At 48.0% G+C, this 23,658-nt stretch overlaps 7 protein-coding genes across 7 annotated transcripts; 3 read left to right on the top strand and 4 right to left on the bottom strand.

The window, feature by feature from the left end:
* Positions 1–208: 208 nt before the first annotated feature.
* On the bottom strand, positions 209–1,084 carry N7516_004616 (Mth938-like domain-containing protein; the record flags this gene model as incomplete). Its single annotated transcript, XM_057217336.1, has 2 exons — positions 209–411; positions 541–1,084. The coding sequence occupies 2 exons, from the start codon at positions 1,082–1,084 to the stop codon at positions 209–211; spliced, it is 747 nt and encodes a 248-aa protein (XP_057079219.1).
* Positions 1,085–1,833: 749 nt separating this feature from the next.
* hmt1 (putative vacuolar ABC heavy metal transporter (Hmt1)) lies at positions 1,834–4,709 on the bottom strand (the record flags this gene model as incomplete). The annotated part of the gene is made up of 3 exons (XM_057217335.1): positions 1,834–3,088; positions 3,158–4,314; positions 4,368–4,709. 3 exons carry the CDS (start codon positions 4,707–4,709, stop codon positions 1,834–1,836), a joined length of 2,754 nt encoding a protein of 917 aa, XP_057079218.1.
* A 1,575-nt stretch (positions 4,710–6,284) lies between these two features.
* Positions 6,285–10,519, top strand: N7516_004614 (WD repeat protein; the record flags this gene model as incomplete). Its single annotated transcript, XM_057217334.1, has 3 exons — positions 6,285–6,596; positions 6,782–9,304; positions 9,349–10,519. Exons 1-3 carry the CDS (start codon positions 6,412–6,414, stop codon positions 10,517–10,519), a joined length of 3,879 nt encoding a protein of 1,292 aa, XP_057079217.1. The 5' UTR covers positions 6,285–6,411.
* A 321-nt stretch (positions 10,520–10,840) lies between these two features.
* Positions 10,841–12,829, bottom strand: N7516_004613 (uncharacterized protein; the record flags this gene model as incomplete). The annotated part of the gene is made up of 2 exons (XM_057217333.1): positions 10,841–11,860; positions 11,921–12,829. The coding sequence occupies 2 exons, from the start codon at positions 12,827–12,829 to the stop codon at positions 10,841–10,843; spliced, it is 1,929 nt and encodes a 642-aa protein (XP_057079216.1).
* Positions 12,830–13,044: 215 nt separating this feature from the next.
* Positions 13,045–14,965, top strand: N7516_004612 (splicing factor cactin; the record flags this gene model as incomplete). Its single annotated transcript, XM_057217332.1, has 5 exons — positions 13,045–13,563; positions 13,625–14,089; positions 14,151–14,780; positions 14,850–14,882; positions 14,948–14,965. 5 exons carry the CDS (start codon positions 13,045–13,047, stop codon positions 14,963–14,965), a joined length of 1,665 nt encoding a protein of 554 aa, XP_057079215.1.
* A 1,249-nt stretch (positions 14,966–16,214) lies between these two features.
* N7516_004611 (uncharacterized protein) lies at positions 16,215–17,543 on the top strand (the record flags this gene model as incomplete). Its single annotated transcript, XM_057217331.1, has 2 exons — positions 16,215–16,955; positions 17,019–17,543. 2 exons carry the CDS (start codon positions 16,215–16,217, stop codon positions 17,541–17,543), a joined length of 1,266 nt encoding a protein of 421 aa, XP_057079214.1.
* Positions 17,544–22,834: 5,291 nt separating this feature from the next.
* N7516_004610 (60S ribosomal protein eL34) lies at positions 22,835–23,593 on the bottom strand (the record flags this gene model as incomplete). Its single annotated transcript, XM_057217330.1, has 4 exons — positions 22,835–23,023; positions 23,246–23,369; positions 23,495–23,508; positions 23,570–23,593. 4 exons carry the CDS (start codon positions 23,591–23,593, stop codon positions 22,835–22,837), a joined length of 351 nt encoding a protein of 116 aa, XP_057079213.1.
* Between the last annotated feature and the right edge of the window lie 65 nt (positions 23,594–23,658).

The following is a 23,658-nucleotide window of genomic DNA, read 5'->3' as shown; positions in this document are numbered from 1 at the left end:
GGCTCACATGATACGTTCCGAGGTCACGTCACTAGAGGTCGGGTAACATGGTACGAACTATGCAATGGATAAGAACTACCTACGCCTGCCCTTTCGTACAACTGAGGGATGTAAGGAGAAGAATTGTTTCATTTTGAATCGGCCTAGGCCATATATACTCAAATTATCTACATAATACATGTCATCCTCAAAAGACAACCTATAATCCCTAGAGAGGTCTAGCCTTCCACCCAATAGGAATCATGGCAGCGGCAATCTCAGTAACACCGCGCTCCGTAGCAAGCAGATTGAACTGCGCGGCCGCATTCCGGGTATCGAGGACATCCACCCTAACGCCCAACGAGTTGATGTGACGCTTAGTTTCAGGTGAGAGCGGGAAAATCGAGCCACCAAGACCAAGAATGAGCATATCTGTAGTGGAACTGTTAGCAAATCGAAGAGTGATTTTGCGTTCAAGCCCAAGTATATCATATCCATGGACGAAAGCACATATCCGGGATAAAAAAATAAAAAATAAAAAAAAAGCAAGAGCCAACATACCAGGCTTTGGCCAGACAAGATTCAACAACCCCCAGACTGACTCATCAAGCTCAAACTGCCCTTTGGCATTGAGCATAGCATCCTTAGCGACACGGTCGCTCTCCGCGCCCTCGACAGCCTTCCAAGGCCGCCATGAAAATGCCTCACCACCGACCAGCAACAGCCCATCGCCTTTGGTAAGCTTCACACCATTGTTAAGATGGAACCCGGAATCGAGGCATGCATCAATGCCCGTCGTTGGCGCGGGAATGTTACCCAGTACGTTCAACGCATCGAAGTTGGTTTGAGTGTCTTCTTGGGACTCCGGGCCGCGGTCGTGGCTAACTGGTTTGTGCGCATGCGAGCGAGGAATCATGCGGGTTGGTCGGATAGGTGAGCTATAGTTTCGGCGTGTTGATGGTATTTCGGTGTTAGGATTTGAGACGAGGCATGGTGCTGCGGTTGCTGATGGGATCTGGCAGGATCGAGTCAAATTCGGGGTACGAGGGGCGTTGACCAGGGAGGTGCGCAAGACGCGCAGAAGTTGGGGTGATGGTGAATGCATTGATGCGATGTGTTCGATAGAGTGGCTGGTTCAAGTTGGTTCTTGGTATTATACAGCCTCCCCGTGATGTAGTGGCTCGGATGATGATCGGTATCACGTGAAGTAAGGCTTTCTTGCCCCGGGTCTTGGCGAAGAGAGCTAGCAGCCCCGAGACATGGACCTACATATTAATATCCACTAACGCCTCAGCATGAGTCTAAAAATATCGCGTATCAACACGTAGCGAGTATATAGGAAGGAGAACGGTTGAAAATCCTAGGCCAAGAGTGGCTCTGTGTTGAATGAGCATCGACTTCTATCAGACATAAAAGCAGCTAAGCAAGCAATTGGGTACACTCCACGTTAATTGAATTCTTATATTAATATCGAGCCTAGCAATTAATCTATTTTGATTTTGCAGGAGTCCCAACCCTGACCCTCTGCGCCTGGATTCATATGAAACAAGGACAAGAGAGACGATAACATCGTACGCGTCGTAGACCCAAAACGCCAACAAAAGCAGAGAGAAAAAGGAAAAAAGAAAACGATACCTGGAAGAACGAACGAACCGAAAAAATGAGAAATGAGCAAGCAGAAAAGAGAGGCTGTCACCCCTCAAGACGAAACATCAAACTTGATCTCATGCTGCCTCCGATCATTACTGCCCATGGGTACTTTTCTTGTAAGAATATGAAAAAGCGTATGCACATGTTGAAAATTAAACAAGAGTCATTCCCTGTCCCTATTTTAGCGGTTCAGGCATTACTGATTTAGTTGTTTCGGCGACCGACAATCTTGCGGTCTTCATCCGATTGACTGGAGCTGTCATCGCTGGTGGTTGCAGTGCGGATTCGCTCAGCCCTGTCTTGAAGAACCTGGGCTTCTGCCGCAGCCTTTTGGGCGCGGATCTGCTTACGCCACATGCTGGCATAGCGACCCTTCAGAGCCAGAAGCTCTTCATGCGTGCCGCTTTCAGCCACTTGACCCTCTGACAAGACCAAGATGCGGTCTGCGGTAGTGATGGTGCTGAGACGATGAGCGATTACCAGCATGGTGCGACCACGTGAAAGAGTAGAGAGCGCCCTCTGGATATGCTCCTCAGTATCTGTGTCTAGAGCTGCGGTTGCCTCATCTAAGAGAATGATGCGCGGGTTCTTAATGATGGTACGGGCGATAGCCACACGTTGCTTCTCGCCGCCGCTAAGCCGTAAGCCACGCTCTCCAACCTTGGTGTTGTAGCCGTCGGGGAAAGCAAGAATCTTGTCGTGAATGCTGGCGGCGCGGCAAGCTTCGTAAACTTCTTCATCGGAAGCGTCTTGCTTGGCGTACTTCAAGTTGTACATCAAAGTCTCGTTGAAAAGTACAGTATCCTGAGGGACCACGCCAATGTGCTGACGGACTGAATCGATCGTGATATCCTGTACATCATGCCCGTCGATACGGATACGTCCATTCCCGGAGTTGTAGAACCTGAACAAGAGGCGGAAGACAGTGGATTTACCTCCGCCAGACTCACCAACCAAGGCGGTGGTGGTTCCCGGCTGGCAGTGGAAGGTAAGACCGTTCAACGCGGGCTTGCGCGCATCGTAAGCAAATTCAACATCCTCGAACTTGATATCACCATTGCACGTGGCCAATGGGGTGGCACGGGGGCTATCGACCACAGTTGGCTGCTCACGGAACAGTTCTAGCAGACGTTCGGCATTAATTAATGCGGATTGGATAGATCGATAGAAAGTGCCAAAGAAATTTAGCGGACCCTGGAGTTGGACCATATACGCCAGTAGAGACACGAACTTGCCCACAGGGCGCTGGCCAGTAGCGACCTGGTATGCACAAATAAAGCACATTACCAATAAACCCATCATAAACACGGTGTTTTGACAGGTGTTCAGCAGTGTTAGAGAGAACAACACGTGATATTCGGCCTTCTGGAAGTCACGCACGGCACCCCGGTACCGGTTGAATTCGTACTGTTCGGCGTTGAAGTATTTCACTGTCTCATATGAGACCATAGAGTCGTTCCTAGAAAGAGCATACGTTAGTCCCACATATATCTCGGATGGATAATGCATAATCGCGTTTCTAACTTACTTGACGGCATCTTCTTGTCGGGAGGCATTGACCATTTGTCTTCTGATCTCTGCTCGCCACTGGGCCATACGAATAGTGACATAGAGATAACCAAATGTGGAAATCCCGACGGCTAGAGCGTAGTAGACATCGAATGCAACCATGAAAAACACAATCGCAATCACAAGATCGACAAGCATCGGCACCACCTGAAATGTGACCTGCTCAAGGAAAGTATTGATCGAACTGCCCTTGCTCAAGGCGGACAGGACCTCGCCGGTCTTTTTTCCGAGGTGGAAGTCTAAGCTGAGACTATGAACGTGTTCAAACGCGGCGGTGGAGAGCTCCATGTAAGAATACTGGCTCACGGGAATCCAGAGGCTCGAGCGCAGAGAGCTGAGTAAGCCCTGGCTGCCCTGCAACCATCGGTACACCACATATAGGCAAATTTGCAGCCATGGCACTTGGAATTCCTCACCGTCATCCCTTACCAGGGCACCCGTAATGACCTCGATTTGGTAGGGTACCAAGACGTTAACGACTCGCTGGCATATGAGGAGCCCAAAACAAAAGGTGACAATTAGTTGCAGGCGGCGGGATTTAGACGGCCACAGGTATGGGAAAAACAGCGAGTACCCGCTCAGGTACTCCCACCAGCTGGTGGAAGGAATGGTTGTCGGACGTACCCATGGATCGGTAGGTTTGGTAGTTTCGGGGCGAGGAGTTCCGTTCGTCGAGCCATATGAGTGACCATTGGCGATTCCGTTCCCATGTCCATTCCCATTGCCGTTTTCTACACCAGCAGAATCCAAAAGTCCCGTGGCTTCTGTGGCTCCATTCGCCCGTTGGCTTACCTTCCCGTGGTTCTTCGTATTGAACGATTGACAGGCGTAGAGAAGAACCAGTGCAAACAAAATAAGGATGCGTACACTACTCGATCCCACTTCCAGGGACTCCCAGAATGTAATGCTTCTGCGGACCCGGCCCCCTTCTGGGTCTCCAACAATAGGCTCGTGGTGAACGGAGGTATAGATCGAGAGGGAGGTGCTAACAATAACCATTTCGATGGGGATGGCGACCGACCAACATACAAATTGGGCGAGAGTAGGCGAGGGAGATGTGTCCAACATTGCCATGAGCAGTACTGCGTAGACAAAGAACGAGCCGACGACGTAAATCTGTGATAAAGTGTCAATGTCGAGAAACACCAACCCATCGGAATAGAACATACCACAAAGGACTGTCCCCGCCACCAATTCTCTGACCTGGCCACCATGACATGTATGATATAGATGATTGCATCCGCAAGGAAGGTCAGGAGAATGGCCACGGAGAGTAAATTGAAAACTCGTTTGACGTTCCGCGAGAACTGGGATTTGTAGGTGGGTACACTTCGAGTTCGCTGAGGGAGTGGTCGCCCTCCAGGGCCGAAATATTGGGATTCATGCTTGCTAGCTTTCCTTGCAGCGATGGTAGTATTAGCCACGAAGGCCACGACAAAGAGGATAAGAAGAAAGATTGGGTAAGAGGTGCGCAAGTATTCCAGCAGCTCAAGGGCTGCATGGGGATCCATTGCCCACTAAATATCCCAGAAATGAGTGTGGTTCAAACAAGGTCCATGACAAGAGAGAGAGAGTCCCTTGAAAGAGTAGAAAGGGAGGGTTGGGATCGGAAAGGACAGGACGGGTATGGTGAAGATCGACGCGAGTAATGGGAAACTTTCAAGGTTGGGATGGCGGAGAAACAACCAGGTTTTCCACGTGGAGAAGCTTTTTAAGAGGAAAAAAGCAAAGAAAGTAAATTATGGGGATTTCGAGAAGTAGAAGCAAAACATAGAAAGAAAAAAGGAAAAAGGAAAAAGGAAAAAAATTATATAAAAAAAATTATATAAATGCTTATGACTTCTTTTCCTTATTATTTTCCTTTGGGGTGGTGTTTTTTTTTTTTGCCCTCTACTTTCTTCTCCTTCTTCTCTTAAGGTTTGGATAGAGAAGAGCAATTTTTTGTATAAAAAGAAAAAGAAGTTATACAAAACCAAAGAAAAAGAGGCAAAGAAAGGGAAATATCAGGAATATATAAACATCTAAAAGGCCTAAAATGACGGTGTGTGTGGATTGTTGCTGCAACTAAAATAAAAATGGAGATCCACTAGTATCAGTTGACATCTTTGTTTTTTTTTTTATATATATTGTTGTATATATGTGTATATCTATCTCTTCTTTCTCCGAGTTCTCTTTTAGGGCTTTGTTTGCTAGTTTAAAAGAGCCCTGATATGAATTGATCAATCTAGACCTTTTGTGCCCAATGGTCAAAGTTCAAATCGTCCTAGAAGGGGGAGAAGGAGGAGAATAAACGGATCGTCGATCTATCGATCGAGAACAATCCACACATATAATGACTTCATCAAGTTACCCCCCAAAAAATCAAAATAAAAATCAAAAAATCAAAAAATCAAAAAGGAAATATTAACATGACAAGATCATCTGAGCCCAGTCATTATGGCAATAAAATCTAAAAAATTCATTCCTTTTCTCCGTGAGGTGTGACCTTCAGCTTAGATTGGTGTAAACTTCCCGTTGATGTATGTGATTAGCTGAGTGTCTCATATTTTTGCCTCTTTTTTAGTCATTTCAGTGGCACTCCCAAGAGGCGCAGTTCAATAAATTGGCCACCGATCATGAGTATTTGTATAATGATGTAACTAGTTAAGATTTGTACGTACATTTTGTACATAATGTCATTAGTCTATGATCTATGAATAATCTATGGATATATTCTCCATGTGTTGCGTGTCCCAAAGCCCCAGTTGAGGTAAGACAAATCAGAATCACATTCTTGCAAGGTTGTTTGACAGATAGTACTATGGATATAGCTATATGTATATAGGTATTTTAGTCTTTGGACACGTTCACTCCAAAGAAATTGCTTCGTAAAAATCACATTTCAATCTGATCCCTCTCATGTGTTGTCTTCTAGACCGCTCCTAATATGTGTTCAGGCCCGATGGCTTTCAAGAGATAAAAGGTGCATTTGAGAAATATGACATAAATTATAAAGAAAGAAAGGAGTACAACTACCTGACTGGTGCCCTATATGTTAGGTAGTTATAACAATGTTGAAAAGTGATGTTATATAGGTAACTATAATAGTAAGGCATGGATCGGTGCCTCAGGGATCTTCTCTCACCGCTTGCATCTTGACGATCTCCAACTCTCCGCATCTTTCTCCCTCCAATTCGGTGGTCGTGTGCCATAATGGAGACCTGGCTATAAACGATGTCGGACCTCTCAGGTTCGCGATCTCCGATCCCTCCTCCTCCTCCACCTCCGCCACAAAAGTACTCGAATCGTGCCGCCAATGCCCTTGCTAGATTCGCCCAACCTTTCTTCTTGGGCTCAAGACCACCTAGTCCCCAAAGCAGTCGTGCGGATGGTCCCCGGTCGGTCAGATCCAAATCACTGTAAGTGCTGCAGCTTTCTCACACCGCTCTGATACCCCTACGTCCCTGCTTTATGTTGTACTCTGTTTCCATCTTTGTTCTCACCGCAGTGACCACCGCCCCCACCATTAGGTCGGAGCTAGATCAAGGAATTGCATTTGAACCAATTGAATCTTCAGCTTTCTAATCATAATCCTTCTGTAAAGACCAGGAGAACCGCAGACTGTGACCCACAAAACAGGCATAGCAATCACGTCTTTGGACATTTCGCCAGAACGGACACATGCGGTTATCGCAGGCAAGGAGATCCTCAAAACCATCCAGGTCTCCCCAGACCGCTCGTCAGAGGAATTCAATATTCGAAATGCAGTCATTAGCTATGCATCTACCCACCACGACGTGGGCGTTTCGATGCCACACAAGGACCAATTGAATGTGAAGGACGTAAAATGGTCACATGGGAACTATGACCGGATAATCGCAACTGCAGTCGCAAATGGTCGGATTGTGGTTTACGACCTCCAGCGGCCCGGTCTCCAATTATGTCGTTTCCATGGTCATAATCGCCAGGTGCACAGGCTTGCCTTCAACCCTCATCTTCCTTCTTGGCTCCTGTCCGGCAGTCAAGATGGCACAATTCGGATGTGGGATCTGCGATCCGCCTCTGCAAATCGGGGAACTTCCACGTGCCCTAGCAAACATTCGTATCAGGGCAACAGCGATGCCATCCGGGACGTCCGGTGGTCGCCTAATGATGGGGTTATATTTGCGACTGCTTCAGACAGCGGCGCGATCCAGATGTGGGATTATCGAAAGGTCAACGCCCCACTGTTGAGGATCGCCGCTCATGATCACCCATGCTATGCAGTCGACTGGCACCCCGACGGAAAGCATATTGTTAGTGGTGGCACGGATCGCCAGGTAAAGGTCTGGGACTTTTCTTCATCCGCAGAGCGGCGGCAGAAACCTGCATTCCAGTTCCGGACGCCCCAGGCGGTCACAAACGTTCGATGGAGGCCTCCTTCTTGGGTTGGTGAGTCTCCTGCCTCGGGAGAATGGCAATCGTCTCAAGTCGTCACGTCCTACGACAAAGAAGATCCACGCATTCACCTTTGGGATCTCCGTCGCCCGCATGTTCCATTCCGCGAGTTCGATCGGTACGATGCACCCGCATCGGATCTGCTCTGGCGCTCCAAGGATCTTTTGTGGACGGTCGGCGAGGCCGGGGCCTTTACCCAGACTGATGTTCGGTATGCGCCAACTGTGGTCAATCGCCGACCGATGTGCTCTGTGGCCTGGAGTCCCAATGGCGAGTTTGTTGCGTTTAGTCAACAACGACCCAGGCGGCGTCCTCTGGGAGTCAATGCCGCAGAATTTCTACGGACCGAAGAAGACGACTATAGCACTGGCGAGAGATCACTAAGCCAGAGCCCTGCAGATGACATCTTTGACGAAGCCGTCTTGGCCACTTCCCTTCGGAATCGACATACCAAATCGACCACGATTCGAGCATCCAAGTCTTTGGGCAGTACTCCGCCCGGAGCAGTGGATTTCATACCCGTGCTCCCTCTAGAACAAGCATTGGCCAAGCTCGCAACCCCGGTGCCTAGTCAGGCGGGGATCATCACAAGTATTCCGGGTGCTACAAACAACCCAGCAGTCTTTCGGTATTTGGCAAGCCACTATACACCGTTGATGGATGAGCATAGTGAACATAGAACGCAGACAGACGTCCTAAACACTTTGATTGAATCACTAGACCACAACGCTGAATGTGCAGACGAGGTATCCCTGGCCAGATTGGCTCAGACTTGGAGAATTGTCAAATTCGCTATTCTCGAAGAACTCCAACGTAGAGCTAGGGATCATCCAGCAAAAGGTGGTCCGAAAGACAGGTTATCCAAGGATGGAGGGTTGGTAGACAGGCCACGACCCGATGATGGTCGACAGGACAGAGTCAAAAGTCGGTTGTTCAAAGGGGTCATGGAGGCGGTTCCCGAGGGTGAAAGCTCGTCGAATATGACCACCCCTCTTGCGCGCCCATTGCCCGATTCCCCGAAAGACTCCTGGTCGAGCACTGATTCTCAAATGCCCTCGTTGAGCGATGGGGCGATCGACCTTGACCCTCTCCCGCCATCAGTTTTGAGTGACCATAACGGTTGGGGTATGTCGGATCATATACCCTTGCCGCGTGGACGACTATCATCAACCGATGATACTCACTCATCGAAGTATCTATGGGATCCCACACAAGAAGACTTGGACATGGAGCAACGGTCTGCGCCTCGGGCAATTGCCGGCAAAGCAGATTGGCGCCGTCACGGTCACTCAGACTTCCCTCAGGGAAATTCCGAGGATGACTATGACCAAAAGCTGGAGGATAAACGTGCAGCGATTCGTGACTACAAGCAATTTCCCAAGAAACCCTTGACTCTTGAATCGCCAATGGAGTCTAATCGGCCGCCCCGTACCGACCGTTATAGCCGGCATGATTCTTCGGAGAGTTTTCCCATGTTCTCTACATCTACCGACAGTTCACACCCCTCCAAGTCTATTGGTGCGTCTTACTCGTCTACTGGACATCTTGACGCATCTAAATCTCTGGATGCTGGACAATCTGCTTCAGCACTGAGAAGAGGATCGATTCTAGCCTCTACACGCGAGGAATCTGAGGATGAGATCTTTGACCATGTCGTCTCAGAGAATGATCAACTTCATCTGGAGCGGCCGTCGAGCCCTCCCCCTTTGATCACAGAATCAACCCCCTTGAAAGACAGCAGCAAACTTCCCCACCAGATGATACACCCTACCTCGGCACCACGCCTTATTCAACAATGGGCGGTATGTCGCGAGTGCAGATCCCGCTCACGCCAGACGGAACAGACTTGAAACCGTGGGGTATTGAAGCGATTCTGAAAGAATCAGTCCGATATTACCACAGCAGTAGCAGCTTAGTCGATATCCAGGCTGCCGCCCATCTTCTCCAGAAGCTGCACGTTCTTTTCCGGGACTGCGAACAAATTCTCCCGTACGAGGAATGTGAAACGGTCTTCAAAACTTACAATGAGCACCTGATTCGGCACTCGATGGACCTTGAGGCGGCAGAGCTCCGCCTATTTTGTGTATCAACATATCCTGCCGTCTATGAATACGCCCAGACAGATTCATTCATCAACGTCTACTGCTACACGTGTCAACGACCCTTTGAAAATCCCACCCAAGACAATAGCCGCTGTTATCGCTGCAGCACACCTCAGGCACCATGCTCTATTTGCGTGAGCCTTGATCCACCCCCAGAATGGGTTTTAGAGCAGCAAAATCCATCAATCACTTCATCAACCCTCACCAGTCCCGACCCAGACTCCGAGGCCACTTCAAACTATTCCTCACAGTCCTCATTTCCCACTGAACCCCTCCCAGAGTCGGAGATCGAGATGCTCGAGCCCTTCACTGTACCTCGGCCCAAAGGCTCCGCCCTCTGGACCTGGTGCCAAGGCTGCGGCCACGGCGGCCATCTAGCCTGCATCACTGCCTGGCTCGGCGACATCTCAACCAGCGAAGGTGGCTGTGCCACCGCCGGCTGCTCGCATGACTGCGGGCCTGGCCCACGTCGTGAAATAAACCGCCAAGCCCTGCAGGCGGAGTCCAAGCGTCGCGATTCTGCTAGTCGCTCCGCCGGTGTCGGGCTCGTTAAACGTGATCCCTGGACCAAGGGTGAAAGTAAGGCCGTCGAGAAAGTCCGCGGCATGTTGGGTGTCGCTGGCGTCGCCGCTGCCACTGGTGGCAGTGGTGCTGGCCCGATCACTTCGACAAGCAATACTTCCTCTCCGGCGCCGGTCTCACCCGGCGCCATGTCGCCTAAGAGGGTGCGACTTGTTACCCCAAATGAGCAAGAGAAGGAAAGTGTTGCCTCGGCTCGCACAGGTCCTCCTTCGAGGGACTGAGCGTGAGTCTTGCGTAACGCTCAATGTGTACTACTATTAGCGCGTGTTTTTTTCTTTTTTGCTTTTACGTCTTCACTTCATTCTTGTCTTCTTTTTATTATTTGATTCCCCAATCGCGATACTTTCAATGAATCAATCTACGCATAACACGTATTCAAGCACAGACCTACGGTGTACAGCCCTGTAGTGCAATTCTCCCTATGTAGTCATCACATACTTGATAGAATATATCGTACGCACACAGAAATTTCCGTCGGATCGCCTGGAAAATGATTTAGACACATTCTTATCTTACAGCTTAAAATCCCTATTCACATTCGTCTAGAACCTCCGCTTCTTCTTTGCGGGAGCTTTGCCCTTAGCCTCAAGCGACCTCTTCAGTTCCTCGCGCTTGCGGTCAGCCCGCTGATCTTCAGTCTCCGGCTCTGCAGGTGGAGCAGAAGGTGCCTTCTCCGCTGCTGGTGTGGGCAATGGAGACTCCTCCTTTTTAGGAGCTTGTCTGTCACCCTTCGGTTTAGCAGGTATAGTTTTCTCAGGTAACCTGACCACCGTGTCAGATGTAGGCAGCGGAGACTTGTCTCGAGCTAATTCGGACGTCTTGGCTTTAGCTTTGCCGCCTATCATGCCAAGTTTCCCGGTACGTTTAACCTTGACTTCTGGTGACTGTGTTGACGACGTGGGATGATGCTGATCCTTGTCAATCCTTTCTTTCTCTTCTGGAGACTTTGAAGGTTCCTCGGGTTCTGGAGACTCGCGGGTTTGTGCTGGAGGGGAAGGAGCTGGTAAAGGCGAGGGCTCTTTTGCTTGCTTTTTCTTCCCGCCTATCATGCCCAATCCGCCCTTCGGCCCTTTCGGTGCCTCTCGAACTGGCGCCGGAGGAGAAGGAGCTGGAGAGGGAGATGGCGAGGGCCGACGCTCTGTTTCTTTCTTGTTCCGGCCGCCAATTTTACCTAGTCCGCCCTTTGGCCCTTTCGGTGCCTCTCGAACTGGCGCCGGAGGAGAAGGAGCTGGAGAGGGAGATGGCGAGGGCCGACGCTCTGTTTCTTTTTTGTTCCGGCCGCCAATTTTACCCAGTCCACCCTTTGTTACTTTCGGTGCCTCTCGAGCTTTCGGTTGTGGTGCAGCGGGCGGTTCAGCGGGCTCTGGTGACCTTGAAACGCTGGGAATGCGGTTTTGACGCGGTGCTGGTTCAGGCTCGGAGTCGGAGTCTGATGCTGTGGCTTCATCTTCCTCGGAAGGTAATACTGGTGGAACAGGACTTTCGCTTCTGGGTTTTTGCTTGGGTGGTGCTGTTTTGCCTTCGTCATGTTGGGATTTTAGTCTGGGGGGAGTTTCTTGTCGCTAGGTGAACAGGGTTAAGCTATACTTGTTATCTGTGATTAGGAATAAGTCGTAGCATACCTGAAACTCATCGACATCACTGCTTGCCGCTGAGTCCCCTCCTTCGTCGATGTGCTTGGTTTCAACCGGTTCTTTTCTATCTTTGTCCTTGGGACTTTCCTCTTCAATGGGAGGGGATTCTCTGGCGCTAGTTTCAGAGGGCCTCTCAAGTTGATCCCACCATTCAGCTTGTGGCAGGGTGAAGGTATCCAAATCATGCGAATCACCGGACTCCGAGATTTCCTGCAGTAAATTGGTGGCCAATCCCGCCCCATGTGATACTCCTGTCTCAGCAAGCCAGGTCTGTTCCTCAAACGGCGCAATGCCCTTAATAAATTTAGCAGCCTCGGACCGCGTAATAGCCTTGCGAGACGCGCGCGATCCTGCGGCGCTAGGAAACACAGACCCTAGGTCCACGCCAAGTGTTTCCATTTTGTCAAACAACTTGCCAAGTACGTAGTCTTTCTGTTTGATTTGATTCAAGAGCGCATGTTGGCGGGACTCCCACTTTGCTTCCTCCCTCAGCAGCGGAATTAATAGATTAGTAGTCAAGGACGACATGGGCTCCTTTGATAACCTCAAAGACCACTTAAGGGGCCTCAACGGGGAGGGAAGCTTGGTTGTTGTCGTGATTTCAAGCGAGTCGGTTTGTGTTCCACTGCTTAGGATTGCGCTTTCATTGCCCTTTTGTAAAGCTTCTCCAATTTTATCCAGAAGCACATTGAGCTGTTCTATGTCCTCTCCAGGATCGATCGTTGTGGCATCTTCCTCTGCTCTCTTGGTGATCGCTTTATGGGGCAGCCGCTCTGACCAGATATAAGTGAGGTCTGTTATGTGGATCTCATAGCCTTGTCGAGTCCAGGTATACTGGAAGAGCAAGGGAGGTAACCCCTGCTGGGATAAGTGAAGACGCTGCCATCTCGAAGGCATGATTTGAGCGAAGTTGTTGATTTACAATGCGAAGTTGTGAAGTTCCAAAGTTGTCTCATATAGCTGCCTGGGTCATAAGGGAAGGTTTGCCGCCCGCTTAACTTTCCCGCTGATCTCCCGAACTCCTAAACTTCGCGTTCGACATCCAAATTACATACGTTCGGATCGCATACTTTTTAATCTTTACTCCTCGTTATATCCTTACAGTTCTCACTATGTCTGCGCGATTTCCAGACCGATCAGACTCAAAGCGCAGCAGGTCTCGATCACCATCCTCGTGGCGTCAGCCCCAGAAACACCCTCGTCGGGACGACGGAGAATGGCGCGACCGACAAGACTCGGATCGCAGATGGAACAATGAGAGATCGGGCCCTTCGCAGCAGCCTCGCAACATGCGCGATCAAGTCCGGCTCAATTTGATCCAGGAAGACCAGCAAGAGCGCGAGTGGGTCGCGCAGGAGGATCTGTTCGTGCTGAAGCAGGCCAAAAAGAAGGCAGAGATTCGAGTCAAGGAAGGACGCGCAAAGCCTATCGACTGGCTGACTGTTACTCTCCGCATCATCGATCCTACGCGAGATCCCTTGGATGACGAGATAGCAGACTCCGACCTGGATGTCGTGGACCCGGACGGTGTTTTTGAGGGACTATCGCAGACCCAACTACAGGACTTGGAGAAGGATATTGATACATTTGTTAACCTTGAGACAAACGCGAAGAACCGTGAATTCTGGCAGGTAATGTTCTTCCACTCTGCTATCTACTAGACACCCCTGCTGACCACCATCCACTCTACAGACTATGAAAGTCATCTGCCGAGATCGTCAAAAGACCGTTACACCCGAGGGTCGCGCACTGAATTCCGTGGCTGCCGACATCAACAAACTACTAAGCCCAAAATCCTACGAGCAGCTTCAAAATCTCGAAGTACAAGTGAAACGGAAGTTGAACTCGAACGAGCCGATCGATACAGATTACTGGGAAGAGCTGCTGCGCAGTCTGACTGTCTGGAAGGCCCGGGCGAGTCTGAAAAATGTTTATCAAGCTATTATTGATGAGCGCGTTCGCGACCTGAGGAGACAGCAAAGACAGGAAGCCGAATCAATTCGGGAAAAACTAGCGCCCCTTGCTCCAGTTGTCTCTGCGGGTGATATAACAAGTCATGCCGAGTTTGAAGGCCTGGATCCAGATCCATTGCTTCAGGTCCGCCCGGAGGACAAAGGCTTGGAAATCATGGACGAGTCCGCATTCCTTAACCAAGTGGTAGGTTTTCGAGCTTCTTCTCATTTATTCCAATCCACATGCTGATCAATCAATCGCACAGGCTCGCGAACGCCAGAAAATTATCCGCATGGGTTTTGTCCCACTACGGCACCGCGCTGCAGAGAAGTCATCCACGGTAGTATCGAATCCGACATCTACCCATGCCCCCGCTACCTCTGTATCCACGCGGTTCTCGTCCATCCCGAACGAAGACTTCTCCCAAGCGACCAAAGCGCTATATGAAAGGGAGCTCGCCAAGGGTGTCAGTGAGAATGAGGAAATATTTACGGGTGAAGAGGCCGTGAGCACGAGCTCCCAACCTCAATGGGCTGGTAAACATCGGCCTCGAAAGCCACGGTACTTCAACCGAGTCCAAATGGGCTATGAATGGAACAAATACAATCAAACCCATTACGACCATGACAACCCGCCACCCAAGGTTGTACAAGGTTACAAATTCAACATTTTCTACCCCGACTTGATTGACAAGACCAGAGCCCCGACTTACCGGATTGAGCGTGAGAACGGTCGCAAGCGTGGCGAGTCATCGGCCGAAGCGGGTGAGGAAGACACCTGTCTCATTCGGTTCATAGCTGGACCTCCGTACGAAGACCTTGCCTTTCGCATTGTCGACAAAGAATGGGATTATAGTGCCAAACGCGAGAGGGGTTTCAAGAGTACATTTGACAAGGTATGTCGTGCTACTAAATAACCTCTTCCCCACCCCTGTTTCTCAACTGACGTAATCATTTCCTTTAAGGGAATTCTTCAACTTCATTTCCAGTTCAAAAGGGTAAGTTGCTTTCTTTTTTTTTTTTTTTGAGGTTTTACGAAGACAATACTAACAGATTGTTTCAGATCTATTACCGGAAGTAACACATGCGCAACCAACGATTTCCACATGGGCGTCATATCGGAATGGAGAGAGTGGATTACAATAGTATATGCAGGGAGATATGTTCGGGGGTATATTCTCCAGTGACTTGATACCCAGTGAATCAGACCAACCTGGATTGATTGGACTGGAAACATTTCCCAGGTTTTCGCAGAATAAGCCGGACTTGATGTATGGAGATATCAGATGCTTATCCAACATCTTCGATCTAAATTTGACGACCTTGCCACTTTTTTCCCCCATTATGATTGTCCCTCAAGGGGGAAGTCTCAAAAAAAAAAAAAAGAAAGAAAGAAACTCCTCATAGCATTGACCACGACTAGCGTATCGACACCATATGTCTCTTTTTTTTTTACTTTTTTTTTTTCTGTTACCAGGGTACTCGCAACACGGGGGGACCGTTGGATGTCCTTTTTAGGTGACACTATCCCGGCCTGCAGGAGCAGGATGTATTCCTGACTTCCGGCTGGCTGGATACATGTTATGAAAGAAAGGATAAAAGAAACAATTGGACTAGACAAAAAAGTAAGAATATCATCGCACTTGCAGTTAACTTCCAGAAGGGCCGGAATGAAGCCGGTGTACGGAGTAGATGAATGGCGACTTGTATCCTGCAGGTTCCCATTTGACCATTTGACCATTTGACTATCCCCTTCTGGCTCTAGGAGGCCTAGTTCATTCGTTCTAGTCGCATGTCGCATGTAGCATGTAGCACCAGATCCAGCCACTTATGACTTCCCCGGTCATTGGTCATTGTCTGTACTATGAATCTCCGTTGCACGACTTGGGCATCTAAGGTGTTTTTTCGAAATACGGACTAGACCTTTTCTTCTATAATATAAGAGAGAGAGAGAAAAATAATATTAATTAATTCTCTTAGGTCCAGACCGTCTTTTGTTTGGATTGCATCTATGAGGTTATTTGCAGAGGAAGAAGAATATGATGTGTTGGCATAGGATCTTTGAGATTATACAGCTCCAAATCGTCGTTGAGCACACACACATCCTTTGAGACTGCACACTCGTCTACGCTTGTCTCCTTCTTATTCTTATTCTTATTATCTCTCCCTCTCTCTCCATCTCTTCCTCTTCCTCTTCCAAGAGTTAAGTTTGCCTTCTCATATCTTCCTTTCTCCCACAACTTTCATGCTTCTCTTCTATTTCCCTTTCTATTCTTTTATCACCCAACCCATCAAGTCCTTCTCACAGCCAGAGGTTGCCTTGTCCAAACATGGATTTCTCATCCCATTCGCAACATTTCGACAGGATGCAGATGTCAGGTCAAGCAGATTCGAAACCTGGTCTCCTCTCGCAACCACAAGCTCCACCTCAGATCAGTGTATCTGACTGGGCAAGATGGAGATCCCAGGTATTTCCCATGCCTCTTCACCAGTATGAAGGTTACAGCTTTCCTCGGGTTGCTGATGATGAGCCATACGGCTTGGGCCCGTTAACTCAGGAGCTCCTCGGAGATCCAAACGCATACACTGATGGCTATCGCTCGCATGTCAACCCCACTATGTCTGGCGCAACCTCAGAGATGTTGGGCTCCCAGGCTGCAGAGGGTCACTCAGATTGGCCACTTTTGCAATCCTCCCTTGTCTTCAAAGACCAGTCATACAACTATCCTCAGAGGGAGTCTCTTCAGCCACCTCCACACTCCCCACCATCGCCACTTTCTGATGGCTCCTCCTACCAGTCTCCTGCTTCGTTCGGTGCTTCGAGCCCAGGAGTGACGGTTCAGACGGCAGACCGTTTCTCGCCCCGTTCAACCACTGGTGACAATAACCAGGAGCGTCACAGTCAGCCTCCCTATTCTATGCTCATCTACCAGGCCTTGAAGGAAGCCCCGGGGCACAAGCTTCAGCTCCAAAACATTTACTCCTGGTTCGAAGCGAATACAGACAAAGGAGGGGATCCAAACGCAAAGGGATGGCAAAATAGTATTCGCCATAACCTTTCGATGAACGCGGTAACTCTCACTTCTCATACTTCATTCTTTCAGTTCCAAGATCAATACTAACATAAAGTCCAGGGCTTCGAAGCAGTAAAGGAAGAAGTCGGGCCAGGTAAAAAGGCAGTGAACTTCTGGAGGCTGACGGCGGAAACCATCCGGAGCGGTTCCATTCAATCAACTACCCGGTACCGCAAGCTTCAACACCACAAGAAACCACTGTACTCAGGCCATCGCGGGGCCACACGTCAGCAGCCGGAGTTCAAGGGGGTCCACGCCATGAAGGTCGTCAAATCACGCAGTGCGAACAGTCCACAAAACGACCGCGCCGAAGCATATCACCGGCAGCAAATGATGGACACGAACCCTAGCCTCGAACATGAATACGGTCCCACGAGCCTTCCAACAATGCAAAGATACATGCAGCACCCCGTAGGCCCCGTGGTCGGATGCACCCCGATGATACCAGGCAACAATACGGTCTTCCTCGATACCATGGAGCCAGGACCGGCATTTGACGTGGGCCATAACCATGATTGGTACACTCCGGAGTCGGGCTTCAACAGGGTCCATGACCCACTTGAGGGTCTCAGTCGATCATCTTAAGACTTCGAAAAATAAAACTTAAACCACCAAAAAAGGGAGGAGGAGGTGTGGGGGAGAGGACAGAACAAGATTCAGCGATCAACCCGGAGAACCGGACGTGCATACGTGCATGCTGTGTTTTTACCCGATTTCGTGACCTTTACGTCTTTCTTTTTTTCTTGCAAATTTTCGGTCCATTGGTGGAGACCAATGTTGGCCATTGAGCACACTAGAGGCATGGCTTCGTTTGAAGTTGCCCATTTTTTTGCTATCTGGATTCAGAATTTATTTGGCGGGCGTTCTACAATGTGAGCCTCATGGCGAAGGAGATCTATCTGCTTTTTTTTTCTATCTACTTTGCTTTTTTTGCTATTTTTGCTATTTTTGCTATTTTTTTTATTTTTTTTCCCTCTTTTTTCCTCTGCTTTTCCTCTGTTTTTTCAGTCGTTCTGGCTTGAGCAATACATATTTTCTTTTCAAGTGTACCATAGGTTAGTAGTGGTTGTGAGTATGAATCCGCATTTAATCGAGATATATCACAAAGGCGGAGATGTCAATCATTCTTCTCTGTCATGTTCGTCAGTGGATCTACAATGAGGCGCTTGGGTGTAGGCATGTATCTCATGTAGCCTTGCTTCTCTCAAGTCCCACATGTTCTCTAGCTCGATACAAGTGTGCATCGTCGGTAATTTTGGGCATGAACAATGCCAAGAGATGAAAATATTCACACCTCTACTATCTGTGTTTCTGTATCGGATAAACATAGCCTCCTCTCTTCCGATGCATTGGCATTGTTCTTATTTATGGCATGGACCACATGCTGTGTTGCTGACAATGCTTTATATGCTTGTACAGCGGTGTCTCAAGTGACAGGAATAGCCTCCAACCATAGTAGAAAGAAAACTTGCTGAGCGACCACCTGCACGCTTAAGGACTTTGCTGTTGATAGAGTACAATAGAGCGGATTTGCCTTCCTCCCTTTGCTAGTCTTCTTTATTCTCCCTTGCTACCCAGATTATGTCCTTAGCTCACGCTGAGCAACCCCACCAACACCCCGCTAACTATATCACTCTACCAACTACTGCAGTAGGCCAGGGTGCTGGGGTGATGCGGATATCCTTGGCAGCATCCGCAGAATCGGCAGCTGCATGTTGCCTTTCCCATGATCATCTTTCCTCCCAGTCATTCCCCACTTCTCCTTTTGTCGGTATCCCAGGAGAACGGAAACTGATACCCTCGTTCTGAGCTAATAGATCGTGGGGAGGGCACAGATCTGTCTTTTAACCGGAGTGTGATCCCAAGTAACTCAACCCTGATAAGACTACAAACAATATACATGAGTTTAATCTTAGATCTGCTATGATTAAGGCATGATTATATACTACGCTGTATTATTAATTGCCTTCCCTAAGTTAGTTATGTAGTACTATGCGGACATTTTTCCACGTGTTAATTAGGAAGGTTTATAGTGCAGTGTCGTAGCTATGGCAGGCTTGTGTGGTAGGGAGATCGGCAATAACACCAGTGGGATGAGCGACATCAGCAACGTGGCCTACTATGTATCCTATGATGTTTTTTTTTTACCAGATCTGCAGGTGGTACTCCGTATACCCCGATGGAAGATACCACTAGGGTATAAACGACTTGCATCCGTGGAACGTACAGTGCATTAGCCTTTGTACTGTAAGCAAGGAGATACATACTCACATTAGACAGTATGTAAGAGTGGACTGTTATACAGATGGCAGCTGCAATGCCGTTCACAATGCGGCTGAATATGCCAGTATCTAAAGTTGAGTTCGAAGCTCCCCTACGGCCCGTGCCGATAGTGATTTATTCCAAGGTTTGTATCATTATATGATGGGTAAGATGTTTGTATTCTTCTCAAATTGGAGAATATGAGATCAGAATTAAGGGGTCTAACTCTAAAGCGGCCCTGGGGATTTCGATATCACTTATTATTAATCTAACCCTAACTTTTTATATACAGGCTACTATGTATTTCGTGCGTACACTAATGTCCTCAACACCAATTTTGTTAATGCCCGCTTGGACCCTTCCCTAAACCAAACAGGGTATGAGATCCCCTCGTGACAGTCTGCAGGTCAATTAGTGACCCAGCCTTTGAGTGGGTGTTCGTTCTTAGTACATATTGAGGGTGGAGTTGGCCAACCGACGGATGTGCGGGAAGCACTATTCTTTGCTAATTATATGGTAACACCGCTAGTCCCCTTTGAGGAAGGGAGCCGAGCATTTACAGTGAATCTTACTTAGACTGAACCCAACCAGTAATAGGAGCCCCGGTGGCAATATGCCTCGGAAGCTGTATCCTCAACTATACAATGTACTCTATACTATTTTACCTTCGCATTATTTCTCCATTGTTTTACCTGCTTTAATTTTCTTTTTTGACATATATACCCACATGTCACGTGTGGATATATATGTCACGTGTATTCCCGGAATGCATGTCGTCAGAAAAGATCTTCATACTGATCGTTGTGGAGAGGTCTTTCATGCAGGGTAAAGGCAGCCAATATCAATAGTCTTGATTGCAAGACTGAGCACCGTCAGGCACAGCCCCACGGTTCGACCCGAATCTGAAAATATCACGTTATAGTTATCAAATTATCAAATTGAGTCCAACCTGGGTTCATCCTTTAGATCTATCAACTATCCCGGAAAGACAAATCGGGAACAGGGAGAAAGGGGTATATACTCTGTGGATCTCTTCATTTTTGATCTGCATGACATCAATGCAAATGTCATTTGTTGTGTATGTACACACTAGCCGATAGGTTGCCCAGTCTGCTGGAATCCGGGATTTGCAGACGTATCCCGGTGCTCACCGGGGGTTTTCTCTTTACAATATAAGTTATGTCGAAGTCTTTGGAAGAGCTTTTGCATTTGATGTACAATATAGTACCAATAGCCATATTCCTTTGTATTCTGACTTTGTATTCATCTAATAGAAACCAAACAAACCTCGCCCGTTGGGCGTTTGTGGGATGGAACGGCCCGGTTCCATAGCTGTCAATTATGCATACGCTCGAGCTTTCTTTGACAAGCGCTAGCTCTTGGAGTAGATAGCCTTGGGAAGCAATGCGACACAGAATAATCGCCTGACCGCTTCTTGGACCGAATCCATTGTCGGTTGTCATCCGTATCCTCCCGGGTCCCATCATAGCGGCTGCGAAAATTCCTCACCTTGTTGCTTTTTCACAGCAAAAGAAAAAAATGAAACATTCGGATCCGACTCGGTAACTTTTTCTATTGGTTCCTTCGAGGCATGGGAATTGAACGGATCGCAGCAGCCACGTACTTTACATATGCGCTACGTACTTAGTAAAAACAACGCATGGAAGTAGAAGGATCGATCTTCATTAGTACACCTTTAGCAGCTTCTTTTGCTATATACTGAGCTAGTATAGACTAAGTGGTACAGAGATGCTGGATCCCATCTAGGGAGGAGATCTATTCTCTTGTCACATGCTAACTCGCGTCGTATGTTGACTGATAGTCATTTCAAGATGGTCCGAGCATAATGCTATATTTTACTTTTGGTTGAACTTTAAAGCTAAGTGGAAGTCCTTTCCTTCCTATGTGGTGCACGTTCTTGTAATGATGGTCACGACGATAAGTTGGTCATAAATTCAGTGTATCTTCAACCAATCTAATCTGCAGTCCTCGAGGAGGTCAAGGCACAAAGGACCTGCAGGATGAAGCTCCTGCCTGAAAGAGCAGTTCAAGATATCTGACATCAAGAATAATTATGGCACTATACGGTAGAATAATTCTTTTCTCGTTGATTTCTGATAGAGTCTAACAAGAAGAATTATTTTTTGTTGCAATTCACGTGCCCCGTATATATATATTCAGATCTGGGTAATATATTGCGTGTGGATTGGAGCAGCTTTTTCACAGAAACATATTTGGGCAATAAATCCTCAAACTAGATAAAATACTATACAGTGAAGGCCACAAGAGCCTTGCCAACAAGCGGTGTCATTTAACTCTAGCCCTAATGCATGACTAGTTGGGGCCTCAATCTATTAAAGAGTCAAAGTCCGTGGACAGAAAAGCCTCCCCACAATGACCAGCACAATATTTAATTGTTATTCATAGTACTGAGTTAACAGTAAGGAGACTTGTGTCCCTCTTTCAGTTATGCCTCGTAGGCTACGAGGCGCAGTTGCTTGGCAAAGACACCCTGCTTTACTGATTATCTCGGCCAAGTTATAGATACATAAGTACTAAATTGACAGTTTGCCCAGGTGCGTTATAGAGTTTCTTACGACACGGTTAACGTGATCTACCTACTTGCGTTGACATTGGAAGATGGGTATAATAGAAGTGATACATAAGTTCTTCTCTTTATGTTGGAGAAAGTGTTGAGATATAGATAGAATTCTACTCTTAGCAAAAGAAGGTCCCGACCAAAGCCTTCGGTTTTATATGGAATTCATCGATTGCGAAAAAGACGGTTGGACTCCTGTGAAATTGGAAGCTATGCTCAATATAGTCACAATATATCGATACTTATATTGATGCAACTAGGGCTTGAGCCACTAGATAACTACCATATAGTTAGACCCACATCTAACTAACTACATACTAGTTAGTGTCTTGATTTATTGTAGGAAAACCCACCTAGGGGGACTATACAGAGTGCTGGGTTGACCTGGCTTAGCCATATTTTAATTCACATCCGTGAAAACAAGGCCTAGATCAATTGACCAGACCATGTGGGGTTCCAATCCCGCGTACAACGTACACTCAATGAAGGCTACTAGCGCAGCTATAAATGAGATCGACACCCAAATATACTTTAGCCCTGGAGACTAGGCAAATTACGATGACCAACACAACCCTGGAGAGAGAACGCCTTTGTTTTACCCAGCGACGACTACGTTGTCTGAGCCTGAGGGTGTCTATACCTGGTGTAGATCAACAAGAGATGTTGTTGACCTGAAAGATAATTCCTAATCCCCACCATGGACTTACCCGTCATCACAGCTAGAGATCGAGTGCCACGATTGCTGACCGGGACAGACACGATATGTACGAGGCTTCCATCCGGGAAGCAAATTCAAGACATCACGGAGATAATTTTAGACAACTTGATTTGACATGTCAGGGAATCTCTCATGAAGATAAATGAAATTGATTCATTTGCTTAGCCCCGAGCCTTTTTTTGGACTCGCGTGCTAGCTGTTCCTGTTCATCTTTAATATTTTAAGAGAACCATTCCCAGCCGTTTTTCCCATAACGTTCGCTCCACCGTGAAAGGACAACACCGACAAAAAGCACGCTTAGCGCTTGCCGGCCTTCTGCTGGGACTCCTTGAGGACCTTCTTGACGATCTTCTGCTCCTCAATCAGGAAGGCACGCACAATGCGGTCCTTGACACAGCCAGCGCAGCGAGAGCCACCGTAGGCACGGCTGACATTCTTCTTGGGGCGAGAGATCTGAGAGTACTCGCGGGGGCGGAGGGCAGGGATCTGTAAAAAAAAAAAAAAATTATCAGTCGATCCGCTTCCGAAAATTCAGCGAGACAGTCGTATGGAGATTGTAGCGTTTCGATTGACCATTCGTTCGCACACCTGTCTATCCAGACAGAGTTTTTTTTTCATCTTTCAAGTCGTTCGGTTGGCCCACACGTAATCGCACACATCCCACACAACCGCTCAAAAATGCACGAGGGACGCCGGGAAAATACTCACACCGGGGAGCTTGATGCCACAGTCACCGCACTTGGGAGCAGTGCCCTTCTTCTTCAGGTGAAGGTAACGGAGCTCACCGCCGGGGGTCTTGACGATGCGAACCTTGTTGGACCGCGTGTTGTACCTGTTGAAAGCAAAAAAGTCCGTCAATAACTCGTTCGAAAAGGTGATAGCCATTCCACTACTAGAATCATCGTATAGATCATGGTGGTGCGAGGGAATGGCCTTTGAGGGAATTTTGAAACGTACGGGTTCCGGCGGCGCTGAAAATCAAGAAGAGTCAGATCAATAATTTTCCAGTCGGAATTTTCTTGTAAAACTCACGTATTGCAGTCTGTTGTTGGTCATCTTGACTGTACTTGAACTGGTCAAGGGCGGCAGTTGTCGGAGTTGTCGTGAAGCAGAGTGAAATA

This window comes from Penicillium verrucosum, assembly GCF_028828655.1.
Source record: "Penicillium verrucosum strain IBT 35672 chromosome Unknown utg000001l_segment0_segment0, whole genome shotgun sequence".
NCBI lineage: Eukaryota > Fungi > Ascomycota > Eurotiomycetes > Eurotiales > Aspergillaceae > Penicillium > Penicillium verrucosum.
This window is presented reverse-complemented; position numbering and strand designations above follow the sequence as displayed.